At 36.6% G+C, this 22,244-nt stretch overlaps 1 protein-coding gene across 2 annotated transcripts in view; it reads right to left on the bottom strand.

Annotated features, from left to right (window-relative positions):
• Positions 1 to 22,244, bottom strand: part of KCNH7 (potassium voltage-gated channel subfamily H member 7) — a 400,753-nt gene that overhangs the window by 50,970 nt on the left and 327,539 nt on the right. The window contains exons 7-9 of one of the 2 annotated variants that reach the window (XM_023743782.1): positions 19,107 to 19,532; positions 5,930 to 6,329; positions 563 to 762 (exon numbers count right to left, since the gene is read on the bottom strand). In XM_023743782.1, coding sequence (XP_023599550.1) covers positions 563 to 762; positions 5,930 to 6,329; positions 19,107 to 19,532 — 1,026 coding nt within the window. Of the gene's footprint in view, positions 1 to 477; positions 763 to 5,929; positions 6,330 to 19,106; positions 19,533 to 22,244 lie in introns of those variants that run through there. The other variant, XM_014445957.1, reaches the window with a different exon arrangement.

Below are 22,244 nucleotides of genomic sequence, written 5' to 3'. Positions count from 1 at the left end.
AAAGGGCACATAATTAATTTTTTTAATATAGAAAAAATTTCCATGCCATAAATATGAAACTTCCTATCATAAAGTGTTTATGACATACTTAAGCTTCCTAACTTCTTCCACAAATTCTCAAAATGACCTATTTTTTTGAAGAGTGTTAACCTTGGATTTCTGTTTGGGGCCATCATACTTATTATTACTGTTTACTAGTACTTTTATAAAATTTTAATGCAAATGGGTCCAACTATTTTTGGGGGTACTGGTAGGTAGGCCATGTGGTGAAAGACCAAGTCCCAGCTTAGCAACATTCTCTCTAAACAGAAGTGGACACTCTACTGCACATAGTTATATCAGTTTGCATCATGTTATAATGCCTTTGCCACACAGTATAACTAGAATATAGCACCATGCAATGCCATGAATTGAGAATGAGAGATTATCTCCAGGGGAGAAAATAAACATCTGAGAGAGAAAAACAAAAGCAAGGGGTTCAAAGCTGGTGAGACTAGCTTTTCCATTTTGGCTGTAGCTAAAATGCCTATGGTTCTTTTGTTTTGGAAACAGAAATACATACCATATTCATGTCAATGCCGTTGGTGTAAGTCCATGCATGTTGGAAATATTCTTCAAGCCGTTGTCTCAGAGGATTAGGAATTTGGTGAAAGCGAATGAACTCTTTTACTCGCAGCATCTGCATGTGGTACCTGGCAGTTCCCGAGTATAGTCTTTGGATAATTGCAGATACATTCCCAAAAATGCTTGCATACATTAGTGCTGGATTGAATAAAAAACAAAGTTATGGGGGAAGACTGAATTTTGGGCATATTACATCTTGTCAGAATCTCAAGTATGTTAATTTTTATTTATCTCAATCCAGTTATGAGGATTTACCATTGGCCCTTGGAGGAAAAACATGGTCAAGCCAATGCAGCTTTAAATTTTATAATTTTGATGGTAAATCTGGAGAGGAAAAGTCTCTAAATTCCTGATGGATTCTTAATGAAAGTTAAAACTCAGGTTGTTTACAATATCAACCTGTAAGCTGGAGTGCTGATTAGAGATAAAATGCATTTAGAATAAATATTTTGTTTGTAGAGAAAGATAGACTACATCTTCGTTTTTTTGTTTGTTTTTTTTTGTCTATGGGAAGAAGTAAACTGCTATGACACCCTTTCTATGTCTTCATGCTTAGGTGGAATAACCTTTTCAGTGCTTCCTGGGCTAAATCTTTATAAGTTAACGTGAAGCTTTTAAGTCTTCTTCTCTTTATCATTATATTGTATTCTGTTTCTAATAATCTAAAAAGTGCTATACTGCACAGAAAATCAAATCATGACAAATGGTCTCTACCTTGATCTTTGGATGTGTCGTCAGAACATTAGAGAGAAGGTTATATATGTTTAAGGCACTGGAACTACAATATACCAAGCAGGTGGGAAAAATAAACAAACATTTTGAAGTGTTTGATTCAACTATATTCAAGCAACACATTTTTCCCCCCAACACTTTTTTATAAAACACTATCTCTATAAACCATGTAAGCCATTTTAAAAGTAGATTTTGGCCAAGTTCAAGGTGTTTTAAAGTGACTTTTCTTGGTAATTGGCTTTCTTTGTCTCTTGGTTAACATGGTCCTTGCTTACCACAGGTGTTCCTACTAAGAGAGGGTTCCAAAGAAAGCAGTGGCCCTTTGTTTTTATCTACTTAAAAGGATGAAAGTTGGGGCCATCTGTAGGGAGGCTGAATTGGGATGTGTGAAAGACAATATGTCTCAGTAAGGCAGACAAACTGTTTAGGCTGTATCTTCCACAGAAAAAAATACACGAGGCTAACTTTAATACATGAATAGTTGATTAAGAAGGGAGTTAGCAATACTTGCCTGAAACTGATTCCTGTGATCCAAGGAGATTCATGTGAAAAATATATTTTACTCTTCCTAATTGTAGTGTTGGAAATATTTATGCATGCTGTTATGTCTCCATAGCACCTATCATATGCTCAGGAAATAGTACAAATTAAATTCACTTGATTTAATCAGAGGGCACATAATCAATGCTAGTTATTTTACCTAAACCACATAATTACTTAAGAGCCAGGGAAAACATTCTTATTTCATATTTAATAAATACTGTGGTTTTAAATCCATATTGCCATAAGAATGAACCAAAACATTAGTTTGGGTCATAAACAGGTATTTCCACTCCTTGACAAGATGGTAAAATCTAGATTATAAGTACATTGAATACATGAATGACCTGTATTTCACCTAAGAAATTATACGCTGATGGCTTCTTAGATTATAATAGAGACATAATATTTTTTCTATTGTTTAAGGAAGCAAATAACTCTAAAGACTGTCAGCAAGAGAGAAGCACAAAATGACTATCTTATGTATACATTATTAAGGTAATGCCCATCAACTGGCATAAAATATGAGTCAAAAGCACCTTGGAGTAATATTTTCAGGCATTTCTTTACTAACTCACTATTTTATTTAGCTTTCCATAATAGGGAGTTGTTATTTCATTAAAATTATTTGCTTTAGTTTTAGATATTATAGAAAAAATACATTTATCTTAAACATTTCTTCAGCATACTATACCCCAAATCTGATATGCTAACCAAACTAATGAATTTAGTTGGCTATTTAGGTATTAGCTGAAACATGTTGATAGAACAAATACACTTGATTTTTCTACAAATTACACAAACTTAAAAAAATTGTAACTTAAACATTTTATTGATGTGTAATTTACATATAATCAAATGAATCTGTTTTAAATGTAACGTTCAGTTAGTTTTGACAAATGTATACACTCCTGTAAACACAATCAATATATAAAACATTTTCATTACCCCAAAATATTTATTGTGTCCCTTGGCTGTCTGCTTACTCATTTCAGACCCTAGAAAACCACCGAGGTCCTTTATCTCATTAAAGTTTAGTTTTCATTTCCTGGAATTTCATATAAATAAACTCAAAATGTACATGTTCATTTGTGCCTGACTTCTTTTGCTCAACATTATGATTTTGTGTTTAGTGTATCATTAAGTTATTTTTTTTTATCACTGAGTAGATTTGTATTGTATGGCTATACTACAGTTTCTTTCCTCTGTAGCTAGAAAGCTCACTGTTTCTAGTTTTTGGCTATAATGAATAAAAGTGCCATGAACATTTGTATACAAATCTTTGGGCAAACATTTTCATTTCCCTTTTAAAACCTAAAAATAAAATAGCTGAGTTGTATGGCATGTTTGACTTTATAAGAAATGGCCAAACTATTTCTTAAAATCATTATGTCACACTCCTTCCAGCAATGCATGAGAATTTCACCTCTGTTTTAAAGATTTTTTTACCTCTTTATCATTAGTTTTCAGTATTTTTATTGTAATGCATCGTGTGTGTGTGTGTGTGTGTGTGTGTGTGTGTGTGTGTGCGTGCGCGCGCGCCCCTGTTTGGGATTTACTGAACTTCTAGGATCTATGATTTATAGTTTTTATCAATTTTGGAAAAACCTCAGCCATTTATGCTTCCCGTCCATTTTCTGGAAGTCCACATACACATTTGTTCAAGGTTTGGTATTGTCTGCTCCTCCTATCATCTCTATTAACTCTAGCTGTAGGTTTAAAAAATGTTTTTTCTCCTGCTTATAGGTTACATTTCTTATTTCTTAGCATATTAATCTTTTAATGGATGGTGGGCATTGCAAATTTAACATTGTTCATTGCTTTATATTCTTTGTCATCCTTTAGAAATGGTGGATGTTGTTCTTGCAGGCAGTTAAATTACTCATAGATCAGTTTGCTCCTTTTGAGGCTAGTATTTTAGGCTTTGTTAGGCTAGACAACTCTAGTACTATGGCAATATTTTTTCTGAGATTTGGGGTTTTCCACTCTGCTGGTGGGAATTGTTCAGCTTACAGTACTTCTGGAATTCATTTGTCAGTATTGGAGGAATTTTACCTCATGCATTTGTGACTTGGTATTCATCAGTAGACACAAGGGGATACTTATACAGGTTTCTTGAGATTTTCTATGCCATGGCTGCCTCTTTTCTGGTTCTCTGTCTTGCCAATACTAGCACCTGCCTCCACAACTTCAGATCCTGTGTTCTTAGCTCAGTGAGACACCTTTCACTGTAGAAAGGGCCTCCAGATTGAAAGTGAGGCTAACAGGAGGCCCATCTTGTTTGTTTTCCTTCTATTAGTAGGGAAACATATCATATCCCCTACTATTTTATCTGCAATGTATAAAACCAGTTGACCTGTATATTTTGTTTAGTTTTATGCTCTTTAAAAAAATATATCGGGGTATTCTAGTTATTCCACCATGGCTAAAAGAAGAAACCCAGTAACATGTTTTCCATGCTATAAACAAGGATTTCTTCCAAGATGTTTGTTAAGTAGATCATAGATAAAATACATTTGCCTTTGTTTCCTGGTTTATGTGTTTTTAAAAGTTAAATGTCTTTTATTCTATTTATGATAGTTGAATAAAGAATAAATTTGCATATTAGAATACATAGATGTAAGTATGTGAAAATAACTTACATTTACACTTATTTGATGGCTAGCAAATATCAGTGACATTTTTACGATTGTTAAGTTTCAAGTCTTAATTTTACTTTTTTCTTTATTCATGGCTTAACAGGTCATGATAAAGTTCTTCAGGAATATGTACACATTTTTTCCTGTGTGACATTAAGCTTTATATATTCCCACTTTGATTAAGGTTTGCAAAACTGATTTGCTATTCAAATAAAGGATGTCATATAGGAAGTGGATGTCTCATATGCTACCCAATTAACTAGAATGTTTTTTTCTTTTTTAAAAATAAGAAATTCACTTGCAGGAGACACATTCCTAAAGAATCAATAAAAATAACCTCATGTCACATTTAAAAAGAAGAAAGAGTAAAGAAAGAAAGAAGAAAAGTAGAAAGGAAACAAAGAAGAATGAAAACTGCCCAAAATCCCCTGGTTTAGGAATTAAAGATTAGATATATGGGCCAACACTCTAACCACTTAATAACACCAGTCATGGCTACAAGATTACTTGTTAAAAGGGATTTATAATTCCATGTAAAAGCCCCTAAAAATGTAAAAAATAAACTCTTTGAGTCTATTTTCAAATTTGTATGCAGTATAAGGATGATGCTATTTTTAAGTTTATACATTCATCAATTTGCCAATTGCTTCCTGGTATCAGCAAGGTTATCTTTAGTGGTTCCAAGGTGTGATTTTGAAAAAAAATATACTAACATTAAAACATCTTTAGTTCAATACAAACTCTTTTTCTTATTTCAAAGAATGCTCCTTATAAGTAATGCTCTTGATACTACTCAATTACAAGGTAAAGGTCAATCAGTTAGGCCTTGATACAGTGTCACAGGGAAAGGGATTTATAGGCAATAACAGGGATATATATATATACACACACACACACACACATAAAGTATATATTTATATATAGGAGATTAACTTGCATTATTATTAGTGATCATATATACATATAAATTGGTGATATATATTTCTATATCTAATTAGGACATCTAGTAATATAATGTAAGCTAATCTTTCTCATTCTAACCTGCCTCAGCTGGAAATAGAAAATAACCATTGGTAGTAAATTATGGACACTCTTTTACAGCAGTAAAGGTGAACTGCAGGTCTTAATTGCTGAATCCCAAGACCCATGTGACTCCAGTTTTATGCTCATGCTTTCCTGAGGTCCTGAAAAACTTTGGTTGCTTCCCTTCAAAGACAAATACACTATGATACCTAAATATGTAACCCCATTACTTCTAAAATTATATATATATAATCACCAGAACATTTAGAGTAAGGTTATATATATATATAACCTTACTCTAAATGTTCTGGTGATATCAATTTTGTGATATTATTTTGTCCTAATAGATAACAAAAGAGAAGTCTACTTACAGCCAATCAACATGACACAAATTGAAAAGATTTTTTCCGAATTGGTGTTAGGTGACACATTCCCGAATCCTACACTGGTTAAACTGCTGAAGGTAAAATAAAGTGCTGTGACGTATTTGTCTTTAATGGATGGCCCAGAACTTGAGTCACTGTCATTGTAACGTTTTCCAATCTGTTCTCCTAAGGAATCCAACCATCCGATTTTGTCAGTCAGGTAGGGCCTTTCTACATTCCCAATCGCATACCAAATGCAAGCCAGCCAGTGAGCAATCAGGGCAAATATGCACATTAAGAGCATTAGAACAGCAGCGCCATATTCTGAATACCGATCAAGCTTCCGAGCCACTCGCACCAGGCGGAGGAGTCGAGCTGTCTTCAGAAGGCCAATCAATGTTGTTGTCTGTGGAAGTAAATATGCGTGGTCAGAAACAGTTGATAAAAAATTCAAGGTATGTCCCTGTGAAGCTAGGTAGCAAGAAGAGGTTAAAACAATATGGTGGCATCAACGATAGCTGTATATTTGAATTAAGTATTTTTTTACCCACTTTGTAAAATATTCTGAAAATGTGCATTACACTAATTCAGTATCTTGGCATGCAAGAACTCCGGGACCAAGAATTTATCCATCTTGCTTTATGTTCTAACCACCATGGTAAATCATTCATTCACCAATAAACATCCTGGGGTGTTATTAGTGTGCCTAGCAAGTGCCACACACTGGAAGTAGAGTATTGAAAAGAACACACATGGTCACTTTTCTATGAGAGACAGTTATCTGGCAGACAAAGAGTCTTCTTTAATGAAGAGAAACAAGTTCACTATCTAGTGGGAAGATAAATAAACAATAAGGTCATTTCAGAGATGAGAAGTGCCATGATGAAAATAAGACAGAGTGATATGATAGAAGACGTTTGGGGGCCTGGGTTGGAATGGGGACCAGTTTATAAAAGAGGGCCTTGCTGAGGAGCTGTCCTTAGAATTGAGAAAGATCTGCATAAGGAGAAGGAGCCGGTCAAGCAGATAACTGGGAAACTTATTGGATGATTGCATGCATGCAGTAGACACTATATTTAAATGCATTTTTTCCTTCTTACATGTGTTAAGTTGATAAATTGTTTCTTGCTCTCCCAACCATATTGTGCATTTTGCTTTGTGGTATAATATATGTAACTAATTACATGATTATTATTGATCACGTATCTAATGATAGGACACTTCCATATAATAACATGATACTTAACTGGTTGTTTGGACTTGAAATCTGATAAGTACAAATTACAAGTTTATTTTTTGGTTTCCTAAATAATGTCAACAATAAGTACTACATATTTCACAGTGCATATAATTATTCCATAGCTACATGGTGTTTACCAATCAATTATTTAGTCATTTTATCTGTTCATTGTTGGTGTTTATTTCACAAAGTGCATCCAACTGAGTGAAGAACATATATTTTAATTAGAGAAATAGTTCATGACATAAGTATCACCCTATATGTATTCACATTGACTTGGTGGAAAAAGGGCACTAAGTATCAAGAAAAACATTTTCATTAAAATACTGTAATTGTTGCATTTTCCTTCCCAACCCCCCTTGGGTCATAATAGTCATAAGGGAAGGGGAGATTTCTCAGTTTCCCTGAATTCTTTAATTAAGGGAGTACTGACACCCTCTACAGGTGAGAAGGGCCTGTGTAGTTGAGATGTGCTGATCACAATTGGACTCCAGACTTAGCTCATTTCGGAATGTGTGGAGAGCGAGTCTTCCCTGTTTTCAATGCTGGGTTCTTTTTTTTTTTTCCAGGTGCAATACAGAAAATAGTTATTTTGTCCTTCACAAATTTAAAAGTATATCTCATCACAGTAAATAAGCAGAGAATTTAAGTTAGTATTAAGTAGTTCCTTGGGAGAAAAGTCAACTTTCTACTATTTTATTATCAGCATTTTAGTTTAGCACCTATGTGCTAAGACTCTTTGGATTCTGCTTCAGGAAAAGTTACTTTAATCCCTAAGCATCAGTTTTCAATGTTATGGGCATAACAATGCCTACCTTACAGGACTGTAAAAAATGCCCAATAAATGGTAGCTCTTCATGTTCTTATTTGAACACCCAAGGCATTTTATTTTCATCAGGAAGCAGGAACTTTTATTATAAAATGAGTTGATAGAGTTTACACACTTTCAAAATGCATTACCCAAATATCTGGAATCCCAAATGGAGGTATTTTAACATTGGCTTTGCAGGTTCCACAGGAAATGGCAGGAATTTTATTTTATTTATTTTTTGTTAATCCTCTACCGAGGATATTTTTCCATTGATTTTTAGAGAGAGTGGAAGGGAGAGGGAGAGACACAGAGAGAGAAACATCAATGTGTGAGAGACACATTGATTGATTGCCTCTGGCATGTGCCCCAACCAGGGCTGGAGATCGAGCCTGCAACCGAGATACTAGGTCTATGCCCTTGACTGGAATCAAATCCAGGAACCTTCAGTCCGCGGGCCGATGCTATATCCACTGGGCCAAACCAGAGCATGGCAGGGATTTTTAAAGACAAGAACTTCATCCAGTTGCATTGACTGCTCAGACTCTGATAATATGAATCGCTTTGGTTCAATGTGTCATCATTTCTATACTTCTCAGCTTAAGTTTGCATGTTTATTTTTATCCTAGCCCAGTTATCTATTTCCTTCTATGGAGAAATCAGTAATATCTGAGGATTATTATTCAAAACTTCTTGTCCTTGGAACAAAATTTCTCTTTGAACTCTAAAGTAAATGAAATATAATGAAAATTCTCTACATATTTGATTAATGAAGTGAGGTGCTTCAAAAGAAAAGAGCTGTTTTTAGATCATAATGTGATAATAAGAACTGACTCTTCAGGCTGCAAAAGTGGTAGAGTAAAAATGATGTTATGAGGAGAGGAAAAAGGGAATAAAATCTGCTGGCATGCCACCCACCTCCTTTTTGTTCTCTTCCCAAGGAAACCTCTGATGTTTCCTCTAGAATTATATTAAAATGAGATAAAACCTAAATGCCAGTACGTTTTCTGACCAGATAAATAAATATATCTTATATAATAACACCCAAGAGACATCTTTTCTGAACAAAAAAAGCTTAAGAAATAGGGTACACAATGAAGTCTCAACCCAATTTCAAAAGTGAATATTGACTTCAGAGTCAAAGCCATGTACCCAAGCATAACTATATGTTAGTTTGACAATATGACAAATGACTTGACCTTCTTTCTATTGTTATCAAGATGCACTAATACACCTGAGCATTCTTTCTTAGCTACAATTGTATACAGCACATCTTGTAGATAACACAGTATTGCAGTAACTCCTTTCTTCTTGTTGCTTAAATAAATCTTTATAGATTTAAGGGAAGTTTTGTCCCAGGTTGCACAACAGAAAGAAGTGATTGCACCAAAATCTCAGGGAGAATAGACTAAGGAATGATCAATATCCTCTTGCTGATTTGTTGGAGATTGTTTGTCTCCATTGTTTAGTACAATGAACTATTTTGTATTACCTGCAAGTGAAAAATGGGACCAACAATTACCTTACAATATAATTGTGTTGACATCAGAATTTGGCTGAGTGGAGTGTTTTCAGAATGTATCTCACAGCATATCTAATTTTATGTACTATCCAGACATATTATGGAAGACTGTCTTTGTGGGTTTTCTCAATTTTTAAAAATAGACATGAAACCATCCTTAAATCAATGATAATAATTTCAAAAATTATAGAGATAATGGACTTTCTCTTAGATGGTAGTTCTTGAGCTTTTCATTGGATATTAGAAAAATATTGCATTTATTGTTACTTTTGGTAGAGATTAAATAACATTAAGGCTCACTAGAGGTAAGCATTATTATTATGAAATATAAAGACATAATGATAATACATAAGATACAGAAAGAGCTGAGCCATTTTGCAGTGGATTGAAGCAAGGTACTTTGTTTTCTGACCTGCCCATGAACTACAGCAAGTCAAGTCTCCGCCTCATCAATACCCACACCATCTCAGAACTCAACTCCTTTACCTTGATTCAATATTTCAAATTCTTTTTGCTTTGAATGCCATAATTTAAAAAGTCTATTTATTTAAAGCTTTTATTTTTAATGCATTTTTAATATTTTTTAAAAATGTAAAATGCCTTTTCCCCTGGAAATTCACTTATTTAAATTTCAGGGGGAGGGGAGGGAGGCACTGATGAATATAGTCCAATTTTAATTTTTTAAAAATGTATCTATATCCATAGTTTATTAAAGTCCTAGATACTTTATTATATTGAGTTAGAAGTTAGTTTTCTTTATTAAGTATGACTTTCTCAACTAAATTTTATTTTAATAATGTATACTCTGAACAATTATGTCCTTGCAACTATGTTAGGTACTAGACCCAGATTCAAGAAGATTATGTGATTATTTTACTAGACATTTTACAATATATCAGGCAATATTCTCTCTTAATGTAGTGGAATTCATTTTCAAGGCCTGAAATAGAATAGGATATTTCTGATCAGTATTCAACAACTCTCCACTCAAGATTAAATGTGGCTACAGTTAAACTGAGAAAACCTCATCTGTAAGAGAAAACCTTATGCTCAAATGTTTTTCAAAATTATTTTGAAAAATAATTCTACTGTCTTTTTAGTAAGCATTTTCAAGACTCTTACATTTAAAATACTTTATTTACTGGTGTTTAAGGTAAGTGGAAAGAAATATTCTTTTATAAATGAGGAAATATAAGTATGTGATCTTTGGTTTCATCTACAGGGTTGATAAATTGAATTGTCACTGAAACTTTCTATTTAATCCAATAGTTTGTCTTGCTTGTCAAGAAATATTTGGATACAAGAGGGGAAATGGGAAGAGTGAGTAATAAATTTCATAACTGTACACTTATGCTTTGCTTTATATTTTATTTCAATTACCTTTAAGCTCTGGTACTTGTAAACAGCATTTAATGAATTACTTACCAATATAACTTAATAATTTTGAAACTAGTTTCTAGTCTGTTGTTCATCTTGAGTCACATTATTTCAATATTTCTAAGAACACACTCACTAATACAATCAAAGAGCTACATTTTGAGTGTGTTAAAAACATTGAAGGAATAACCTAACTTAGCCTTTCTTTATTCATACCAGACCTCACACATTTCTCCACTAACTGTGGTTTTTAAAGAGAAGATGAACTTAAACCTTCCTGGGAAACTCGCTCCAATATTGAACAATCTTTACTGTTTAAGCCTTTTATTTTTATTTTGTTTTATAATTAACATTCTATTTTTCTGCAATTTAAAATCACATTTTTTTTCTTTAGTTATAGTAACACAGAAAACTGGACATCAAATGATTCTAAATACTATGTAAATGGTACAGTAAATAAACAATCATGGATATTCCATTTTTAAAATGGGAATTTTATTTGGTCTGAGAAATATGTAACCAAAAATTGTACCTTTGTGCCATCTCTAGCAAATTGTAGTCAATACATCACAATAGATCACACATAAATAATGACTAGATGATTAACTTAATGCAAAATAAAAAAAACACAACTTTTTATGGAATGTTCCTATATCTCTTTAGTTCAAAAATTATTCCATTGGGAATTTTGTGTCTCTCACTTATGTCACAATTTTTGCAGGCATGACCAATAGCCTCAAATACAAGCCATTGGAAACTTCTGCCATAACACCCCAAGAACTAGCTAAAGAGAGAAACACAGTAACTTTATGTATAGGCCCATACTTGAAATTGGGTCTCCAAAATGTGCTTTGTTATTTAAAGTTAAACATGAGTATGTCTAATCCTATCTAATAGAGGGAATATGCTAATTGACCCTCACACTGTCGCAAAGATGGCGGCACCCACAGCCAATAGGGAGGGAATATGCTAATTGACTGCCCTGCCCTCAAAGATGGTGGCGCCCACAGCCACAAGATGATGGTGCCCAGTCCCCTCAGCCCCGCTGGGGCGGGAGACACGCAGCCTTGCCGCATGCCTGCCTCTGGAGTCCCCCAGTCCCCTCAGCCTCCCATCCGCCTAGGGCTGGCCTGAGGCACAGGCAAGCCTTGGATGTTGGCTTCCCAGCTGCCGAGGGCAGACCCGAGGCTCAGGTATCCAGGGCCAGCCAAGGCTTACGCTGCCAGCAGTGACAGTAGCAGAGGTGTGATGAGGCGTCGCCTTCCCCTGATTGCCAGGTCTCCTCATGCCCCTGAGGGCTCCCAGACTGTGAGAGAGGGCAGGCCAGGCTGAGGGACCCCCCCTCTCCAGTGCATGAATTTTCATGCACCGGGCCTCTAGTGTTTTATAAATTCACTTCCATCAAACTAATGATGACTACTGGGGAGGTCAGTTTGAGACAGAATGCTGACAAGATAATCAGATGCCTGCTAAGTTTTTCTTTGTATCCATTCCATGATTCATCTATCAGATTAATGAAGCAAACATCAATGTGAGCAGGAACTCCTCCTTCTGCTTACAATTTTACCTCAGAGAGCACTTCAGTTACTTAGGTTTCAAAGGTCTTGCCTGCATTCACGAATCATGAAGAATAACTGTTAAGTGTGAAAGTAAAGAGGCCAACAAAGCAAGTAATTAATCAAAAGAATACTATTTCCAGGGGTGGAAGAGGTTAATGAAGCATTTAACTAAGCAGAATGCTTTAGGTTCTAACTGTTAATATTTCTGAAACTAAGACTTGACACAGCTAAGCAAAATATGGGAAAATTTGAGGCAGATAATGAAAAGTTGGCTTTCTGGAGGCTGATCCAATAATATTGCTCCTTTGCATCAATAATATGAAAGTAATTTGCTATGGATAGCATAATGTTTGATGATGCAAATATTAAGAAATAAGGAACCATTTCCTTGGTCTGTCTGGATGACACTAACATCCAGGAAATATTAATGACATAGGCCTACTTATTGCTAGTATTCATTTTCTACAATCTATATTTTTAACATTATAGAAGATCCACCAATTATTTGTAGGTAATTTGCATTTACTTAAACTAAAAGAAATTAATGATATTTTGAAGAAAATAAATAATTCTGCTCATGTATCTATTTTAGTAAAAATGTATATGCCAAGCTATCCTTTGTATGTATATGACAAGCTTACCTATAAAACATGTTACCATTGCTAACATGTACTATAGATAAAATAATATAAATCCAAAATTCAAATAAATTTTCTTCTCCTGAGTTGAGTGTAAATAAAACAAAAATGCAACAGTAGCTTACAATTTAGGGAAATTATTAATTCATGCACTAGAGGCCTGGTCCATGAATTCGTGTACCAGTGGGGTCCCTCGGCCTGGCATGCGGGATTGGGCTGAAATCAGCTCTCTGACATCCCCTGAGGGGTCCCAGATTGCAAGAGGGCACAGGCCAGGCCGAGGGACCCACTGGTGCACAGCTGGGGTCAGAAAGGGATGTGGGAGGTTGGCCAACTGGGGAGGGACTGCAGGAGGGCTCCATGGCATGTCTGGCCTGTTTTGCTCAGTCCCGATTGGCGGACCCCAGCAGCAAGCTAACCTACCAGTTAGAGCATCTGCCTTTGGTGGTCAGTGCACATCATAGCGAGTGGTTGAGCAGCCTTAGCATAGCATTAGCATATTATGCTCTGATTGGCTGAACAGCCAACTGGCTGACCTGATACTTAGCATATTAGGCTTTTATTATATAGGATTTATTGTTGTTGATTTCAAAGCGAGGAAGGGAGAGGGAGAGAGAGATAGAAACATCAATGAAGAAAGAGAATCATCTATCAGCTGTCTCCTACATGTCCCCTACTGGGGATCGAGTCCAAAACCAGGCATGTGAACCGACTTGGAATGGAACTGAGACCTCCTGGTTCATGGGTTGACACTCAACCACTGAGCACACTGGCTGGGCTGGGAAATTAGAAGGAAGATATTCATGTTTAATTGACATTAACAAAATTCTTTTCTCTAAGGTCATTCATGATGCTGTGATACATGGAAACATTTTAATAATTCAGTTAAAATTAAGAATTAAGAAATTATGAATGGGCCTGGCCAGTGTAGCTCAATTGGTTGGGAAAAATCCTGTGCATTGAAAAGTTGCTGGTTCAATTCCAAGTCAGGCCACATGTCCAGGTTGTGGGTTCAATCCCAGTAGGGGCATGCAGGAGGCAGCCGATCGAAGTTTTGCTTTCACATAGATATTTCTCTCTCCTCCCTTTCTCTCTAAAAATCAATAAAAATATTAGGGACAAAAAGAAATCATGATTGTTCTTACATTTAGTTTAAAATCACTTTAACTTGTTTATTCATGTATTTATTTGTAGAAATATTCTGTGAACACACAAAAGCTCTCTCGTGGGCTTCCCCTTTGTCCCAGGCCTCTGGATCTCATACATCTGGCAGAAGAATTGTTCCTACAACTTTTTAAAATGCCAGCTGCAAGGCTTTGCTTCAGACCTGCCAGAAATGAATCTCCATACTTTTCTAAGACCCGTGTAGAAACTAGTGCATGGTCCTGCTGTAGAATCTCTGATCCAAACAAACCTTTGTCATGATTGCATCTGATTTATAATCTAATGAATCTCATTTCTTTTTCTTATACTCACTCATCTTTCTAGCTGCCCATGTGGTGCTCAACTTGCCTACTGAGATAACAAATAGGCATCGCAAACTCAGCATGGCCTGAACGGAATTTCTGCCCCCTAACGCACCTTCTTCTCCCCAGATTACTTCCATTTGGATAAATGTGCGACGATCTATAAAAGTTGCTTAAGTCCCCTCCCCAACTCCCAAAAAATTTCAAACAAGAAGAAAGAAACAACAAAATCTTTGAGTGATCATTAATTCTGCTTTTCTCTTTTTTTAAAACAAACATTTTTTTTTTATTATTTACTTCAGAGAGGAAGGGAGAGGGAGGAAGAAATGAAAACATCAATGATAAGAGAGAATCATTGATTGGCTCCTTCCTGCACGCCCTACACTGGGGATCGAGCTCACAACCCAGGTATGTGCCCTGAGAATCGAATCATGACCTCCTGGTTCATAGGTTAATGCTCAACCACTGAGCCATACTGGCCAGGCAATTCTGCTTTTCTCTTAATTCTCCAACACTATTTAATCCATCAACAAGCTCTCCTCTAACATATTCCAAATGTACCTACTTCTCTTCACCTGTATTGCCACCACGTAGTCCAAGCCATTGTTGTTTGTCCATCCTACATTATACCAGTAGCAAAACTTCTAAAGTGATTTCCCTATTTCTACTCTGACTAAATTGTCTGCAGACATCAGCCATGAGGTGCTTCAAAATATCCAGTGGGTCATGTCATTCCCACCCCAAAGGTTTCATTGCAGCCAGAAGAAACACAGATTCCTAGGCTGCATGTGATGTGGCCCCTGTCTCTGTGTCCTCACATCTTAGCATGCTGCATCTCACTATGGTCCAGCCTGGCTGCCACCGCCTTCTTTCTGGTCTTCTTACACGCCAAGGCTGTGCCCCAGTGGGGCCATTTTCACCAGTGTTTTCTTTTGCTTGAAATGCTCTGCAAGTGGTTTCATGAAGCTTGTTGCTTCTGGTTAAGTCTCAACTCAATTGGCACTTCCTCTCAGAGGTCTTTCCTAATCTTCCCATCCAAATTAGCCCCCCACCAAAGTCATTCTGCACCACATGACTCTTTCTTGTCAGCTCACAAACATCTTAGGAGAAAAAACAAACACAACAAAATAACAAATAATCCTTTTCTTCACCATGTGAAAACTTCTAATATTGTCCTTTTTCTTTCCTTTTATTACCAAGACTAGAGGCCCAGTGCACAAAATTCATGCACTGGATGGGGCGGGGGATGGGGAGTCCTTCAGCCTGGCCTGCACCCTCTCACAGTTTGGGACCCCTAGGGAGATGTCCTCCTGCTGGCTTATATCCGTTTAAGCTGGCAGTCGGACATCCCTCTTGCAGTCTGGGGCTCTTGCAGTCTGGGGCTCTTGTAGTCTGGGGCCCCTCGCTCCTTATCGCCTGCCTGCAGTGGAGGCGGGAGAGACTCCTACGACTGCCACTGCACTCACCAGCTGTGAGCCTGGCTTCTGAGCATAGGGGCAGTGGTGGGAGCCTCACCCGCCTCTGAGGCAGTGCTAAAGAGCAGCAAGCCCAGCTTCTGGCTGAGCGGTGCTCCCACAGGGAGAGCATACTGACCACCAGGGGGCAACTCCTGCCTTGAATTTCTGCCTCCTGGTGGTCAATATGCATTATAGCGACCAGACATTTCTGCCATCCTGTCGATTTGCATATTAGCCTTTTATTATATAGGATTCTAGCAAGAGGAGGCCCTACTCACATCCTGTTAATCTCAGAAGCCACATTAGTTTGGCTTATGGCTAATATCCAGTTAATATCAATGAACATGGAACTGATATGCTCAATGACTTATTTTCAGTCCTCATCATGCTTTATGTATTTATAGCATTTGACACTCTCACCTTGAATTGCCCTTTACTTCCAGTAGAGTGAGGTAGGTAAATGTCCTATAACGCCTAAAGCAGTCTCCAGTAACAACAAAAATGTGTTCTACATAACAGTCATTTGTATAAGCTAAAAATAAATTTATAGCTACTGAGCCTTGAAACTAGGTTTTACATATAAAAATAAATTCAGTTTTGCCCATTTTAATATTCATTACATTTTCCAGGAATTTAGCCACCATGAAAATTGAGAGATGATTAATTTGTTTAGTTTGGACATTTACTAAGAGTTGTTCAATGTTTCAGAACATTATATCTTCAATGACAAGAGGTCTTGTGGTGTGGTATTTGTGTACTGTGTGATATGTAGCATGGTTATATAGGTATAAATATGTATCCTATATAGTAAAAGGGTAATATGCAAATTGTCCCCTTGACCGAGAGTTCGACCTGAGTTCGACCAGGGGATGGGGCTGGCCTGCCAACCACCTGGGGCCCCTTTCCCTGGTCGTCCCTGCCCCTGATCAGCCCCACACACCCCGATCAGGGGTAGGGTCAGCACACCGACCACCCAGGACTCCTTCCCCCAGCACACCCGGCCTGATTGGCCCCAATCAGGGCTGGCTGTCCAGATCCCACCTGTGCATGAATTTGTGCACCAGGCCTCTAGTATATGTATAAGTGTACTATATACATGTATACATGTGTAGTTATCACAGTCACAGTGTTTCTAGGTGAGTATAAATGTTAAAATGCTTATTTATGCATATATGCATAACTACCTGTATATATACACATATATACATATATAAGCACATGTATATATATTCAACCCTTATGTTAAAATGCAAACATAAAAAAATATTTAGTTAAATATTTTTTTAAATATATATTTTATTGATTTTTTACAGAGAGGAAGGGAGAGGGATAGAGAGTTAGAAACATCGATGAGAGAGAAGCATTGATCAGCTGCCTCCTGCACACTCCCCACTGGGGATGTGCCCACAACCAAGGTACATGTCCTTGACCAGAATCAAACCTGAGACCCTTCAGTCCCCAGGTCGATGCTCTATCCAGCGAGCCAAACTGGCTAGGGCTAGTTAAATATTTAATTTATTGTTTAAATATGGACTTCCTCATTATAAATAGGTATAGTACCTAGTAACTTCATTATATCATTTAATATAGATATGCCTGAAGCATTTATATATTTAACTAGGTATTTTATTAGAAACATTTCATTTATTTCTCCTTTATATTAAGGATGGAAATTATATATTATATTTGTAAAATTGTGTGTTAAAAGATGATATTATCTATGACTTTTATTTAATGACCAGAGGCCTGGTGCACAAGATTCGTGCACTGGGGGGTGGGGGGGTCCCTCAGCCTGGCCTGTGCCCTCCTGCAGTCCAGGACCCCTTGGGGGATGTCTACCTGCTGGCTTAGGCCCGATACACCCAGAGATCAGGCCTAAGCTGGCAGTCAGACATCCCTCTTGCAGTCTGGGGCTCTCACAGTCCTGAAGCCCTCGCTCCATACCACCTGCCTGCAGCAGAGGCAGGAGAAGCTCCCACCACCGCTGCTGTGCTTGCCAGCCATGAGTCGGGCTTCTGGCTGAGTGGCGTTCCCCATGTGGGAGCACACTGGTCACTGGGGGGAAGCTCCTGCATTGAGCATCTGCCCCCTGGTGGTCAGTGCACATCATAGTGACCGGTTGTTCTGCTGTTTGGTTAATTTTCATATTAGCCTTTTATTATATAGGATAATAAAAGGGGGAATTATAATAATAAAATATTTATTATATTGGGTCTGATAGAGCTGGGAACCAATACTTTATAGTTCCATGCCTCTAATGGGCTTCTCTTCTAACTAGCATGATCTTCCTCCCCTTTCTACCTGTAAAACTTCCACCGGTCATCAGGAACTCCCCTTTCCATGCTCACATGTCCCCTTGTCCACAGCACTATGAAAGCATGTCTCAGACAGTACTTATTCTATTCATCTGCTGCTCTCCCACTGCAGACTGAAACCTCCCAGACAGTGTGGTCCTTGTCTCACTCTTTCCTGTAAACTTGGCACATAGTAGGTTCTCAATAGATGCTTACAGAATGAATGAACCTATTTGAGAATCTGACTAAAGTTATGAACTCTGTATTCAGAAAATGTACTACACATACACCTACCAGCTTTCCACCCAGTTTCTAGCATTCTAAGGTACTGGGAACACAAGAAGTATTTTCCGACCTAGATATTATTAAAGAGAAAGCTTTGGAACAAGACATTTCAGAAAATGCCTCTTCAACATAATTTGAACACAAAACAAGTAAACCTCTTCTCTCTCAAATCACAATTTTGAGTGAAGAAAAGAACATCTTTGCTTTTGACAGTTTTATGCCCATGGATTAACATCTAGTGATTTTATACCCTGGGAATGTGCTATGTGCTATGAAACACTGTTTTATTGTTTAAGTTTGGTTAAAGGTAAATAATATTTAGTATCTCTTAGCAAAAATAGAAAGAATTGTAAATTATTTGCAATGGCAAAATGGTTCCATTTCATGTTATAGCATTTTCAATTGAAAATGAATTTTACCATTGAGATATGGGGAGTTTGTAAAGCAACCAGGTACTTTATTTTTTTGCAGTTAAAAAATAGATTCACTTTTATACCTGCAATCTTTCAGAAAGTAAGGTGCTTACGCTGCTCTTACCTCATCTGAACCAGATCCAAAAATCAGCAAGTCGAAAGGAATCGCTGCCACCATGTCAATCAGGAACCAGCCTTTGAAGTAGTGGATCGCTATTTTGGCGGGATCACTTACCACTTCCTCATTCTGATTTACGTACGTAGTTCTGAAGTTTATTAGAATATCTATGATGAACATAATATCCACAATCAAGTCTACCACATTCAAAGGGCTGCAAGAGTAGCCACATTCTCGCCGTTTTTGCTCCTCTCTGTCATTGAGGAGGAAGGCTGCCGAGTAGGGGGTGAATATAGCCGTGTATATGACCAGCAGCAGGATAAGCCAGTCCCAGACGGCCTTGAAGGGACTGTAGTGCAATATTGTAAACTTGTTGATGCGCGGCGTCTGCAGTTTGTATTCTGGCAGGACGTCTGCTCCTAAGGAGAGAACCTGAATATAGAAAAGAAAAACATATACCATATAAAAAGGCCATTATTTATTCCCCACACCTATACAAATATTAAGGTAATTAAACAGCAAAACCTATTAGAAAGGATTCACGTAATGGAATTCATACATTGTAAAGTGATATTTGAGGAAGCCCGTATAAATCCTTAACTTCAGAAACCTCATTGGTGTTTTTGATAAATATTATTTTCACTGAAAAATATGAGATAACAAGTAATAGTTACCAGTTCCTTTGAAACATACTACTTGTCAGAAATAAAACACATAGCTGTTTTTTGTTTGTTTCTTTTTTAAGAAAACCATGAGATCAGTTTGATACAGGAGTAATTCAGTTTTCAAACCCAAGAAAGGATTGGCTGTAATGAATAGAAGCAGTCTACTTGGTTCCAGGATCACGTTCATAGTCTGGTACAAATAGACTTTCACCTGAACTTCTCCATCACATTTAGAGAATTGTGAAGAGAGAATTGTGCAAGGGGATGTTTAGAAGAATAACCTGGAAATGTTGCAGAATTCTTACATATGAAGGAGTGCTCAAACTCTAAGATTTATTCTACTTAATAAGGCACTGAGTAGACTAAAATAGTTCATTTTTTTAGAGTTTTAGGTTATCTGAAAAAAAAATGAGTTAAATTTGAATTGTGACTTTACCCAGTAGGAAAGTTCATGTGTTTGTGATTTTAAGCCAAATTTTAAGAACAAAGGTAAAATAAAATATTAGCTACCCAGAAAATGTAAATACATGGGTTTTCAAAAATTTTACATTTTGATGGATCCACAAATGGCACATAGAGGCATTTTTTAAAGGAGTGGTGGGTTATAATTTTACCTTATGGATATCCCACATAGGTGTAATGGCTTTATTTCAAAATAAATCTCACTAAATAAACATTCTTAGACTAGATTCTTTTAAGCACAGCTAATAAATCATCAGCTTTGCAGCATGGCTCTCAGGAAATCCCATTAATTAGTCAAAGAGTGTTATTTCTGTGTTCTTAGTAATTCTATCCATGTAGGTTTTAACTTAACTATAATAATAAACTATCTCAGACAAATTGCAACTTGCAATTTTATTTTTATTGTCATACTTCTTACATCCCCACCCACATATAAGTTACTGTTCTACTTAAATAAAAAAAAAAAACTTTAGAAGTTAAATAACAACCTCACATGAGATACAGCATGACTTTTAAATATAACAGAAAGAGTTCTGTTAAAATAAGCGAAGCTCTTTTTAGATAATAGCTAAAGTGATTTAACTAGCTTTGAAAAAAAACAATAAAGAACCTAACCATTTTTCTCAGTCCAGAATAAAGTTGCATATGGAGGAAACAGGGCTTTAATTTAAGCTATTGTGAAAAATGACAGGAATTAATTATTACTAAGAGAGAAATCTGTAAAATAAAGTGATTTCTATTTATTAAACACCAAAATTCCTCAGAATCCAAGATCTAAATCTATATCTATAGTTCTAGTGATATCTGACTTCCACAATCCAAATAGGAATGATGTTTAAATAATCTATCAATTCATAAGTGCAGATGATAGAACGTAATCCTGTCATGCTTAGTACAGAAAAACAGTGTAAGATATTTTGGTCTGAAAAGAATGGATCATCTCTTTTGGTGTCATTATGTAACGTTTCTTTCTCAAAAAATCAGGGACTACTCAGAATATAGGAAGTAAATCCAAAACCTTATTTTGGCTCTCAAAGTCTTCTAAAATATGGACCCATTCTGTCTTTCCAGTTTCTTCTCTCATTATATTTCTCTATGCACACAGTGTCCTCTGGCAAGACAACTAAAATTTTTGAGCTGCTTCCCAAAATGCTAAATTCACAAATTTCTCTCATAAAAAAGGTATGTAGTTACTCAAAGAGAACCAAAAAAGAGTCATTTTTAAAAACAGGAATATATGTCTGAGCTTGCTCCCTGCTTTAGTGACCTGCTTCTGATATGAACCTCCCATAGGGGGCGATCTAAATATTTGTTTTAGCAGAAGTTATACTACATCATATAGCACCTTGAGCTTCCCCTGAGAAGCAAAACTGTGGATGGAACTCTTTCCATTGCACATATGCAAAAATTGGGAAGGAAATGATATTACACGTAGAGTTCAAAGAAAGGCAGGGAGGTATGAAGTAATGTGTTGTGGGTTAAGCTGCTTTATAATGTTGATGAATAAAATGCAAGGAAACAGTGGTAGACGAGGGCAGTGAATAGGGACAGTGACAGGCTGTATAAGATGTAATGCGACATGATAGTAATCTCAGACTTTCTCATTGAGGTCAGGGTTTCTCACACTTGAATGAAATATACACTCCTTTTAAGGCTAAGATACTTATTGCAGAACCTTAATGATGATTTATAGTATTTGAAATGATAATGTTAGGTAAATATATACCAAAATAAAATTAGGTTAAAACCTCTTAATATGACTGCTGTGGATTGAATTGTGTACCCCCAAAAGATATGCTGAAATTCTAATATCTGGTACCTCTGAATGTGACCTTACTTGAAAATAGGGTCTTTGTAGGTGTAATCAAGTAATATGAAGTCATGGTGGACTGGAGTGGGCCTTGATGAAATAATTGGTGTCCTTACACAAAGAGGGAAATGTGGCTGCAGAGACACAGCCGTGTGACAATGGAGTCAGAGAGAGCTGCAAGCCAAGGACCACCAAGCGTTGATGGCA

Source organism: Myotis lucifugus, unplaced genomic scaffold (assembly GCF_000147115.1).
Source record: "Myotis lucifugus unplaced genomic scaffold, Myoluc2.0 scaffold_5, whole genome shotgun sequence".
Lineage (NCBI taxonomy): Eukaryota > Metazoa > Chordata > Mammalia > Chiroptera > Vespertilionidae > Myotis > Myotis lucifugus.
This window is presented reverse-complemented; position numbering and strand designations above follow the sequence as displayed.